This window comes from Ursus americanus, chromosome 30 (assembly GCF_024610735.1).
Source record: "Ursus americanus isolate L20-20 chromosome 30, mUrsAme1.1.p, whole genome shotgun sequence".
In the NCBI taxonomy this organism is placed as follows: domain Eukaryota; kingdom Metazoa; phylum Chordata; class Mammalia; order Carnivora; family Ursidae; genus Ursus; species Ursus americanus.
In genome coordinates, this window is record NC_142156.1 from 6807285 (window position 1) to 6820265 (window position 12981).

At 41.6% G+C, this 12981-nt stretch overlaps 1 protein-coding gene across 12 annotated transcripts in view; it reads right to left on the bottom strand.

The window, feature by feature from the left end:
* Nucleotides 1-12981, bottom strand: part of PRR14L (proline rich 14 like) — a 53491-nt gene that overhangs the window by 17304 nt on the left and 23206 nt on the right. For 6 of the 12 annotated variants that reach the window (XM_045791417.2, XM_087857243.1, XM_045791416.2 and 3 more), the window contains one exon: nt 1083-6261. In XM_045791417.2, the coding sequence (XP_045647373.2) occupies nt 1083-6261 (5179 nt within the window). The other 6 variants (XM_045791425.2, XM_087857245.1, XM_045791426.2 and 3 more) reach the window with 6 other exon arrangements.

A 12981-nucleotide genomic window follows, 5' to 3' on the forward strand; every position in this document is an offset into this window, starting at 1 on the left:
CTGAGACAGATCTTTAGGACTGTAACTCTCAAATTCCTTTTCTTCTTATTTCCAATAAGGAGGTAAAATGAGGGGCACTGGGTGGCCCAGTCAGTTAAGCATCCAATGCTTGATTTAAGCTCAGGCCATGCTCTCAGGGTTGTGGGACTGAACCCTGGGTAGGGCACTGCCCTCAGCAGGGAGTCTGCTTGAGATTCTCTCCTTCCAGCTCCCTCTTGCCCCTCCCCCACCCCTCTCTCTCTCTAAAATAAATAAATGAAATCTTAAAAAAAAATAAAGGTAAAATGATATTGGTGAAATTATTTTCAACTATTCTAAGTGGTCAAACCACTCTTCTCCAGCTCACTTAAAATTCTATAAAGTGTACAACTATAGTCTGTAAATGTCAATCTTTGAAGCCTCTCTGCTCCAGAGAGAAATCCAAAGGTTCATGAACTAGATTTGGTGACACGTACATAATTATTTACTAAAGTAGCACTTGTTCTGGGGGCGCCTGGGTGGCTCAGTCGGTTAAGCGTCTGCCTTTGGCTCAGTTCATGATCCTGGAGTCCTGGGATTGAGCCCTGCATCAGGCTCCCCGCTTGGTGGAAAACCTGCTTCTCCCTCTCCCTCTGCCTCTGCCTGCCGCTCCCCCTGCTGTGTTCTCTCTCCGTCAAACAAATAAATAACACTTAAAAAAAAAAAAGTACTTATTCTGTATCCTTTATACATCAAACACCGAATTAATTGCTGATTGTATAACACTTTGTCAATAAGATATAGTTAGAAGGCATTGTTTGTCACTATTTAGAAGCCTTTGACATGTAATGGTGTTTATTTTCTGCAAAGCAGGGGCATGGGTAGAAACAGACTCAAAAGATTTGATGGTTTGCGAATGACATGGACAGAACATAGAATGGTAAAAATATAGGGGTAGATTCTGCAGGAAAATTAGAGGGGTCTACACTTAAGACTTATGGCTACATTTTCTCAGCAGAGATTTGTCAAGGTAAACAGAAAATGCAGACACAAAAACTCTAAATAGCCTTGTATTTCCAGCCCTCAACTTTCCCCAGAGGTTGAAAAGCAAACATGAATTTTACCTGCTCGTGGCGCTCAGAGTTGGCTGCCGCTTGCTGTGAGTGGAATGAAGAGTAGAGATTTCGAAGGGGCAGGCAGAAGGCCCATGCTGGCTCCAAATGGATAGCACTCGGCCCACCGAGTAGGGAAGAGAACAGAAGACCTTGTCTGCTATGGAGGCTGGAGATCTTAACCCTTTTAAGCCCTGTGTAAACTGGGTCATGAAGAGCCTCTGCATGGTAGGCATGTGACTAGAGAAGCTCCGTTTTTTTGTCCAGATTCGGTAACACCCAGGAGAACAAAGTGCTAGAAGTGTGTGAAGGCCAAGGACAGAGCAGCCTGCTCTGGTCTGGACTATGGCAGTGCCTCCATAGTCTTGGAGAGGACCTGGAGACTGTGAAGGAGCCTGGGCACGTGTCTGGCCATGGAGGCCCATGTCTTCCCTGAATGTGGCCATCCCAGGACAACTGTGGGACAAGAAGAAAGAAAAGGTCCACTTGGGAGGTTGAGACAGGCACCTGGGGGCCTCTCCTAAGGCGAGCCTGGCTGGAGCACAGTGCTCAGGAAAAGTCCTTGGGGACTCGGTCATGCATTCAGAGCCCGATTTCATGTGAAAAGATACTGGGAAAATTTCAGAACCAAACAGCAGTGATGGCACCTTGTTGCTCAAATCTATGAAGCTCATTCTGATGGCTTCCAGCGAATAAAGTGTCAAGGGCTTACTGTTAGGTCTCTTATCCCATCCACTAGCTGCCAAATATGGATTCAGCTGCATTGTATTGTATGAAAATCCATCCAGGAGCCTTTTGTATCGGAGCCGCTTGTAGCTTTTAGCCACTGGAAGAAGTTCAGAGGAACACCGCTGATACCTTAGTTTCTGGATCTTTGTGGCTGGGACCAGTTTGGAGGCAAGAATGGACAGCTTGCTGAGTAAGGCTGATTCTTTGGTAGGCTTCCTAACATTCAGGCTCCTTGAGGGATGGCACGGAGTCACCTTCTGCTTTGGTATGTGGCTCATTAAGCTCCTGGTTGGTTCTGTTTCGGGTTCCAATTGTGCGGGTGCAGGCACAGCACACGAACTGAGAAATCTGTGTGCTTTTGTGGGGATGGTTTCAGAGGAACTCTTTAAAAAGGCAGAACTTCTGATTTTACTTATTTTTTTCCCCATGTTGACTTGCTCCTGACAGGAAACTTTCTTACATGTTCGATGGGGCTGCTTCTTTAAGGGAAGCACTCTTTTCTGATGTGAAGTGTTCCCAAAGGCACCGTGTATTTCATCATACCCAGCAGAGCTGGGGTCTTGTGCTTTCTGAAGGGCACCATGAAGGCAAGGACCTGTGCGCGACTCCATGGCCCTTTTTAATGGATGACACAAGCTTTCCTCCTTTGGCTCTCCCAACCTTTGAAACTGTGCAGCACTGCCGCCCACGGCCAGCTTCGCTAGGGTGATTTCCTTCATCATGGTGGACTCACCTTTGCAATCGTTAGCTTGGTTCTTACCTTGCAACTCATCTGATAACACGTTAGATGATGTGCATTGTTCCAATACTGTGTGTGCTTCTTTTTGACGTATATATTCCTCTTCATTCTGCAACATGAAGTCCGAAGCCCTCTGCCTTTGTTGCTCTTCGACGTCACCAAGCGTCCTCTGGGATTTAGAGTGGGTCTGAGAAATCTCTCTTCCTTTATCACCATGACCAGCTTCTCTGGTAATCATCTCCTCAGACTCTTCCCTCACAGTTAAGTGACCCACGAGTCCCCTCTGATGCTCTTCAGTTTTTTCTCCTTTCAACTTAGTTTCTGTTTCCGTTGTTAAAGACAAATTTTGCACACCAATGTCTATTCTGACTCCCTCACTAGAATTACTCCCATCCCCTCGTGCTTCCTTCGTCTCAAGCAGGACTGTGCCATGCTCCACATTTTCACAAAGCATCTCACCATCTTTTGGTTTAAAAAGATTTTTCAGGTCAGTTTCGTCACTATTAACATTATTTTCTGAATTTCCGTGAGAAGACAGATACGAAGGTATTATCTCAATGGATTTCAGGCTCCCTATGGGAACAGGGTTCTCATCTGGGCATCCAGAAGACTGCAACTCTTTCGAGGAAATTCCAAAGGTACTGTCCTTGTCAAACTCAGAATTTATTTCCAGTCTGGATCCTTCAATCATTCCTTGTGTTTCTCTAAGGGGTGCTTCTTTAACTTGCTGTTCATGATGAACATAATCTAAGGACACATTTACTCTATCCAATGTTCTTATATTTGGCTCATGATCTTCAACAGACTCTAACTCATGGGCACAAGAGTCTGGACACACTTCCATTTCACAATCTTTTAATGATCTGCATACTTTCTCTTCACATGATTTTTTAATTTCTAGAGGCTCCACTGTAGAGGAAGTAGCATCTGGGAAATCTGAGTCCTGACCAATCGTTCCAACAAATGCAGCGTTCGGTTCTCCTCTCTGAGACAGAGTACTCACTGAGGTTTCCTGTAACATCGGTCTGTCTTGCCCTGCACCACTGTCAAGGGTACCAGATGCTCTTAAGTCTAACATGCCTTCTGTAGACTTATTACCGCAGTTCGTGTAGATGATGTCTACCATGCCACCTGTGGACTCCTCACAACCAGAAATACGTTCAGAGTCTCCTTTCAAAACGCCTTTCTTTGAACTACCACTGGACAACGGGTTGTTACTGGCTGAACCAACTAGGAGATCCTTTTGGTTGTGGCTTACCTCTCTCTTTGGTTCTGTGACAGCCTCTCTCTTGTCACCATCTGGTGTCTCCTTAGCTGGTTTATCTTCATTTCTGCATTCATCTGGTATGTTTTGGTTACTCTGGCAGTCAAGGACTTCATCTGCTTTCTGACCAAGAGTTTCAACTGCTTGGTTCATGTTTTTGAAACTGGAGAACATAACAGTAAGAGACTGGTCCAACAATTTTTTAGGGCTTGGAATGTTTGTAGATAAGTTCAGTTCTGGTGTTGCACAGTCAGAGATGTTATACTTGTGACACACAGTCTCTTTAAGTACATCCTGTTCCTTTCCTTCCAGCCATTCCTCACTGGGCTGGGTGTGACTGGGGGTGGGAATGGTCTTGTCTGAAGCTTCACTGTTTAACACACCTGCTGCCATTTCGTTTCTCATCTTATCTCCTGGGAGGCTGTCTTTAGTTTCTTCCCTAGCAAACTCATTTCCTTCTGATGTGTAACTCACTTTATGGGTGCTACTTTCTGTGGAGTCTTCTCTTCCTTGGGAGTGGTGACTGCTGTACTGAAATGCATCTTCACACTTAGTCATTAAAGAGTTTTCAACTTTTGGGATGATTTTGCTGGACTCAAAAGCAGCACAAGCAGAACACATGCTCTTTTCTCGTGCATTTTTACTTACACAATGACAGCTACAGAGATCCTGAGATTGAACGCTTTGACATTCCATAACAGAGACCTCCTGAGGCAAGCCTCCTGCTTCTTTTTTACTTGAGAGAAGTCTGGAATGTAGATCGACTATTCCAGAATCAGCCATTTCGTTTTTTCTTTCTAGGCTTCCTGGTTTGATATTTAAGGTGGGGTTGTTTGAAGAGGCACCACAAGTTTTGTCACCTGATGGAGAGATGTCTTTCATTTTTGTCTCCATGGGAATGGTTTGGGTATCAGCAATGACATCTGCTCCATCCTCTACTGGGGGGTGATGGCTCTGTTGGGAATCCTCGCTTGTTGCTAAAGGCATCTGTTTGTTAGCTGGCAACTTCGCGTGGTCTTGAGAATTAAGGGGCACTTGATTTAAAACACATTCACTTTCTGTTTTGTTTACAACTAGTTCATTGGTACAAGGAAGTTCATTCATCTCACAGGCAATGTTCTGTTCACCTAAATGTGAACTATCGTCCTGTGCGGCGTGTATAGCTTGTTCTGACTCAGGTTTGTAATCAAATTCTAGGGATGGTGGTAACTGAGCGGTATTTTTCTTGGGTTTTGATACCTCATTCATAGGACTTATCTGGTCCTCACGCATTAAACTCACAAGGGATTTTCTTTCAATCAGAAATTCATTATATGATGCTTCATTTAACTGTGTGTCGCCTTCCAGATTTCTCTGGGAGCGGGATGAGTTAGAGTCTTTACTGTAAGTCTTTTCAGTTACCATATTGGGCTCTATAGTGGTTGTCTGCTCTGGCTCTTCAATCTGCATTAAGGAGGAAAAACTGCTCTCTTCAGCGTGGCTCATATCAGTAGAAGTTTCTCTGTGGTCCTCATGGTTTGTCAAGCTACCCTGAACGTCTAAAGTGATTTTCAGATCATTTTTTTTTAACATTACTTCTGTGGCTTCAGTGAAAGAACTCGGCACTGAAGAACTAGGGCTGTGTGTAAGGATACTACCTTGAATGCAACAGTGACCACGGATACTCTCTTTGGGGGAGGCAACAGTCTCTTTCTCAACAGGACAATGACCACTAGCATCCTCTTCTGGTTGACTGGCATTAACAGGAAAGAGCTCCCCACTGTCACTCCTGGGGTTCAAAAACTGTGCATTTTCTTTTCTAGTAGCCACGTTCTTGCTTTGATCATCCCCATCAAAACAGGAATTATCTGTCTTTTCAGCAGATCCCTTTGGCAAGCCATCACCTTCAAAACCGCGTGTTTCTAAGGATGGTGTTCTAGATTCTGGACCAGACAAACTTGATGAGAAATATGAAATGTCAGATTTGTCTTCTAAGGTTTCTACAACGACTACATTTCTCATGGCTTTGGGGCTGCCATGGGCAGAACTGTGTTTTTCATTATGGTGGCTGAAAATCTGTTGGTGATTGTCATCTGCTTCACAGACAAAGTTTAACTTACACACCTCTTCCTTCCCATTGTCCACTTTGGAAATGGCACTGTTTCCTGGTAACAATGACAACCGAGAAGGACAAGTTTTTAATTCTTCACATTCTTTTTCTTTAGAAGTTGCTTCTGTTAATCCAGGGTCCACAAACGTTAAAGGCTCTAGGGAAACTAACGTGCTGGTTTCTGAAACCTCACCACTGGTCATGATTTTGTCTATTTCTGGGTATTCGCTGCACCCAGCTGAGAGACCTTTACTCACATTGTCATTCTTGTGTCCTTCACTATAATCCGTCTTAGTCCCATTGACCTTCATACCTTGTACTTCTTCAGTAGATTTTAGTAGAGTTCCAGTTGTAATTTGTACATTTCCTTCTGCACAAGAGAAATAAATCCAAATCAGTGTGCAATTGTAAGAAAAAATCATGTGCTACACTTTCATAAATTTAATCATGCGACCAATAGTAACAAAAAAGACAACTCAAAAAACGAATTACGAAGTTAGCGCACTGTACCATTGGTTTTGTTCTTTAATGCAAAATATGACAGAGGGCCAAAAGTGCACTTGGCAGAAACAGCTGATTTTGAACAACTGCCTTTCTCTAAGTGTTACTTATATAAATATACTTACTTAGCTGGACAATTAAATACGGAGACATACACTTAATCCAGAAGTCTTAAGAAGCTTCCATTCTAAAACATTAATAAAGCAGACCCACAACACAACAGCTTATATTATTTAATGACCTTCTTATTACTTGAATAATACTACATTAGTCATAAATTACCTCTTTGAAATAGAACAGTTTTACACAAAACCTACGTAAAAGAGAAAACTGTGTAAGATGAATATTAGATTTGAACTGAATTACTTACAGTAATTGCTTCCCTACAAGACTAGTCATGAGCTGGTAATTATGAAGCTGAGCGACAGATACATGTGGGTTTAGTATACTCTTCACTTTTCAATAAATTAAAAAATTCCTATTATGAAACATTAAAAAACAAAAAACCTTTGTAAGCGGAATGTAAATACAATTCATAAAGAAGTTTTACTGTACAGTGCCTCTGAAATCTAGGTGAAAGATGCAGTATAAAGAAGTTCCCCAAACTTGTTAACCTACAAAAAAGTTTTTCAACCTTACTTTCTTTTTAGAAAACAGTTATACTCATACATGTGCATATGTGTATATGTATATTTGCATGCACACAAACATATAACAAAATACGAGCACTAAACTGATAAAGCTAAATGCGAATCAACCGAAAGATCTAATTCTCACTAGAATGTACCTCCATGAGAGTAAGGATCATGTGTGTCTTGGTCTCTCCCTTTCCCTACTGCCCAGCATAATACCCAGTACCAAACAGCACTCAATAAATCTGTGGAATAAATGAATAGTTAGGTCAAATCCACTAATGCTATCAATAGTGTCTTCCTAGAGCTTCCCTACCCATTTCTCAACTGGTACTGAGAGCAATTCTGAGAGAAAGAACAGCAACTCTGAAGGCAGTTGGGCTCTGTGATCTTACTTACCTCTCTGAGTTTCAGTTTCCTCCTTTGAAAAAGAGGGTACGAAGTACACTTACCTCAGTGCTACTTTGAGGATTAAATTAAATAATACATGTAAAACACCACCTGGTACAGTGCCTGCCATTTAAAGAAAAAGTGCTTTTCCTTTGTTCTGCTTTCTTTCTTATCTTACTGGACCTGAGAACAGTTAAAATGATAAACTTAATAACTATGCTAGGACAGGGCACAGAGTTTAAAAATACCGGGAGTCAACGAATACTAGATGGATAAATGCATACTGGATTCCGCAAGCTTGCACAGATTCCAATTTTTGACATAAGGCAGCCTTGAAATCCTAATGCCCCACACAGTATTTATCTTTCTGAAACTAGGCTTACTTTCCACATCATAGCAGACAACTCTACCCTATTCATGAATTTCTAAGTGCATTTACCCCAAATGGTTTAGTGTATCTCTTCACCGGACACTATGGCATTAAGCCATTCATGTAAATTCTGGGCCTTTCCACACTGGTCCAGCATCATCCTAGCTGAATCCTTCATTTTATCTGCTCAGGAAAACTGCAAAACTCTTCACCCACCCCCAAACGGTTCACTGTGCAAGGCACTTAAGGCAAGATTCTACCTCGGAGCCCTTACCTGCTAGAAGAACACCTGTTCTCAACTTAGTTGAGAATCTTAGGGAGGAGGCAGGAAACAGTCATTTCCCAGATGGTGTAACGCTGAAGGCTGGGTGGGAAACAGGGGTTGTGCACAGCTTGAAAGCAAAACGATACTCTACCTACTCTTTTACTTGGTTATAGTCAACCACATTGACTTGGAAATCTCAAAGAATTTTAAAGGAGAGTTTGAGGCAGTTACGTTTATTAGAAAGTTTTCTAAAGGCTATGGAACACTGACCCAGTCCCTTCTGTAACATGGGGAGAAAGATGGTACCCACTTTGCAGGACTTGTAAAGATGAGTTAATACATATGCTCTTAGAAGTGCCAGAGTCCACACTTGGTTAGGGCTAGCCACTCCTTTGGGTTCCCACTCCCTTGCACAGTATCTCGATCAAAACCTGTGATATTGTTTCTCAAGTATTTGTTTAATATATCACCTCTGTGAGACTGGAGCTATTTGAGGGCAGAAACAGGATCTTAATGTGTGGACTGAGTACCCAACACTGACCTTGGCACATAGCAGGTACATAATAGATGTGGTCTGAATGAAGAATGAGAAGGTTAGAGAAGTTGTTCAAAGTATTAGGTACACTCCATCCAGCAACTCCACTTCTGGGTATATATCTAAAGGAAATGAAATCACTATTCTGAAAAGATATCTGCGCCCCCATGTTCATTCCAGCATTATTTACGGTGGGTGAGACAAGGGAACAACTGTTAAGTATCCACCGATGAATGAATGGATAAAGAAAATGTGGCATATTAAAAAAAAAAAGCATTTAGCTATACTGGAGGGTAAAACATGTATTCTGTGAGGTACAGGCCCATTTTTAGAAGCACAGGCATCTCATGACCTCAGCAGAAGGCCCTAGATTTGTCATTTTATAATAACCATTTAAAAGGTGCTATGTTTGCAGAAACTGACAAACTAATCCTAAAACTCAAATGAAAATGCAAGGGGCACATAACAGCCAACATGATCTTGAAAAAGAATAAAGCTGGTAGACTCATACTTTCTGATTTCAAAAACAAAGTTGCAGTAATGGAGACAGTGTGGCACTGACACAGGATGGATTTAATAAAGAGCAAGGAAATTAGAACTGAGAATCCAGAAAGAAACCCTAACATTTATAGTCGGTCAACTGATTTTTGACAAAGGGACCAAGAAGAACAGCTTTTCAACAAATGGTGCTGGGACAACTGGATATCCACCTGCAAATGAATACATCTGGACCCTGTCTCACATCATACAAAAATATTAACTCAAAGTAGATCAGAGACCTAAATGTAAGAGCTGAAACTATAAAACTCCTAGAAGAAAACACAAGAGTAAACCTACACGATTGTGATAATGATTTCTTAGCTAAGATATTGAAACACAGTGATAAAAAGAAGACTGGTAAGTTGGACTTCATTAAAACTAAAATCTTGGGGCACCTGGGTGGCTCAGTCGGTTAAGCGTCAACACTTTTTTTTTTTTTTAATTTTATTTATTTATTTAAGAGAGAGAGAAAGAGAGCAAGCCTGGGGAGGGGGGAGGAACAGAGGGAGAAGCAGACTCCCTGCTGAGCAGGGACCCTGATGCCGGGCTTGATCCCAGGACCTGGAGATCATGACCTGAGCCGAAGGCAGACGCTTAACTGACTGAGCCACCCAGGCACCTGAATGAATAAAAAATCTTAAAAAAAAAGGGAGGGAGAACTGAAAATTTAAGTCCACACAAAACCCATACACAAATGCTGATAACAACATGATTAATAATAGCCCCAAAGTGGAAAAAACCCGAATGTCCATCAGATAAATGGATACAATGGAATATTATTCAGCCATAAACATGAATGAAGTACTTATATATGCTAGATGAAGGATGAACTTTAAAAATCTTTATGCCAAGTGAAAGCAGTCATAAAATACCAGGTCTCATTTATATAAATGTCCAGAATGGCAAATCTATAGAGACAAAAGCAGATTAGTGGCTGGAAGAGGTTGCGGGTAAGGAAGAACAGAATGAAGAATGAATGCTAATGAATACAAACAAGGTTTCTTTAAGGAGTGATGAAAATTAAATTAGGGTTATGGTTCGTTCTGTAAGTACAGAAGAAAACCACTGAACTGTATACTGTACTTTTTAAAAAATATTTTATTTATTTGACAGAGAGAGCACAAGTAGGCAAAGCAGTAGACAGAAGGAGAAACAGGTCTCTGCTGAGCAGAGAGCCTGATGTGGGGCTCGATCCCAGGACCCTGGGATCATGACCTGAGCCAAAGGCAGCTGCTTAACCGACTGAGCCACTCGGGCACCCCATGAACTGTATACTTTAAATGGGTGAACTTTATAGTATGTAAATTATATCTCAATAAAATTGTTTTTAAAAAAGTGCTTACACTCCAATTATAATACAAGTAACATCAGAAAACTTTAAAGACTCTTTTTTGGTGTTATTTCCATATAACCGTCACTGGGGACAGACATGCTGGAGGTTGTCAAGGATTCAATAGCATTTCTGTCAAAACCTTTTTCAGAATCAAAAAATTAAGTGGCTAGACTGTGGACACTAAACATGACATCCGTTTTGGCTTATCCTACATCTCGTCCTCAGAAAGACGTGCAATGGGTTAGCAACATTGTAATGTCTTATAAAAGGAAGCTCTCCTGTGTGGGAGCTCACGAAGACTACCTACAGGGAGGAGGACAGCACACAACCCTACAAGCTACTGTCACCTCCTCAGCTTCCCTGACCACTGAACATCTGGCTTTCCAAATTACAAATGAATTAACAATGAAAAAGGATTCAACTCCTTAACTGGAACTCCCACATACTGCCGGTTCCAAAGGGTACGACCATTCTGGAAAACTGGGAGTTCCTTGTAAAATAAACACACTTTCCAAATGACCCAGCTGTGTCATGCCAAGGTATTTGTCCAGGTGAAATGACAACTCACGTTCACACAAAACCTTGTACACAAGCGTTCATTGTAGCTTTACGCATAATTGCCAAAAGTGGAAACTCAAATTTCCCTCAAATGGGAAATAAACAAGCTGTGATACAACCAGACAACAGGATACTCTTCAGCAAGAGGAAGCATGGAGTATTGATACCCACAGTTGTATGGACGAAACTACAGGGACAGAAAAAAGATCAGTGGCTGCTAATGGCTGAGGCTGGCAGGAGGGACGCAGTACAAAAGAAGCCTGTGAGAAATCACTGGGGTGATGGAAATGTTCTTTATCTTGACTGTGGTGATAGTTACACAACTGCTTTTGTCAAAACTTACAGGGCTGTACACATACACAAAAGGGTGAATTTTAGTGTAGATAAGTTATACCTTAATTTTTAAAAAAGATTTATTTATTTATTTGACAGAAAGTGAGAGAGCACAAGCAGGGAGAGCGGCAGAGGGAGAGGGAGAAGCAGGCTCCCTGCTGAGCAGGGAGCCCAATGCAGGGCTTGATCCCAGGACCCTGGGATCATGACTTGAACCGAAGGTAGAAACTTAAACAACTGAGCCACTCAGGGGCCCCTGTACCTTAATTTAAAAAAGGTTAAAAAAAAAAATTCAGTTCCCAAAATGTCTACACTTCTTTCATGTTGTCTATTAAATGGGTGTGGTACTGGCTGATTTTTCAACTTTTCTCCCCCTAAAATGTAAATTACAGGACAATGACATAAATAGGGAATATAAGCAGGAGATATTCTTTCCAAATTGTATATATTTAAAAAATAATCAATAAACTCCAAGAATCTAGATGCATATAAAGCATAAGGAGTTTATTGATGGGGTTCTTTCCATCCACTTATAATGTTTAATTTATTCGTATGACAGACATAGAGGGCTTTAAAAGATTGTTTCAACTCTAATTCTTCTAAATAATTCAAACTATCTAGTTCCAAAAATTATATAAGGTATCTTTTCCCTCCTTGACCGCTTTCACTTCTGCCTCAAAATGTATTTCCTCAAATGCTCTTCCAATTTCTTGTGACTCCTACTTCAGAGAATTCCTAAATAAGCCTTCACAGAGATTGCTACTGTGGGAATTAAGTCAGAACCTTCCCAAACCAAGCCAGTTACAGGGAACTTGGGGAAAAACAAACCACAACGGAAACAGACAAAAAAAAACTTGACAATGTCAGTTCTATAAAATATTAAACAGAATTATGGTGAAAAAGCCACATTAGAAAAGCCACAATAGGGGCGCCTGGGTGGCACAGCGGTTAAGCGTCTGCCTTCAGCTCAGGGCGTGATCCCGGCGTTATGGGATCGAGCCCCGCATCAGGCTCCTCCGCTGGGAGCCTGCTTCTTCCTCTCCCACTCCCCCTGCTTGTGTTCCCTCTCTCGCTGGCTGTCTCTCTCTGTCAAATAAATAAATAAAATCTTAAAAAAAAAAAAAAAGAAAGAAAAAAAAAGAAAAGCCACAATAGTAGAGAGAGGCAGGAGAGTGTCTTACAGGAGGACATCGTCCCTTTGTGAAATGGCCCCTCAACCAACATCCATCACTGCTCCCTCATGCCCACTTGTCACAGGCCGGCCCTACGGCAATCAAGAAGTAAGGAACGACCTGCAAAATAGCATCCTACCAATTAAGGACGACTTTTGGTTAACACAAATGTCCTTTTAAAGCATTAAGCTTGTTCTGATTTCACCTGAGCCACAGCAGACATAACTGTAAAGAACCTAAAAATTCTGACTGTGAATGGGGCATTTATTTAGAGAAGGAAGAACACCGCACCAAGGGGAGAGTGTGGCAGTCTTAGGTTCACATGCTGAACACCTCAGAGCAGGGGACCCAAATTCATTCCTCAGCAAATTTCTAAATTATCACACAGTGCTGACCTTGGAGGTACCCCCATTCAGAATAAGCAAAACTGAATATAAATAAAACTACGTAAGCAATTTGCA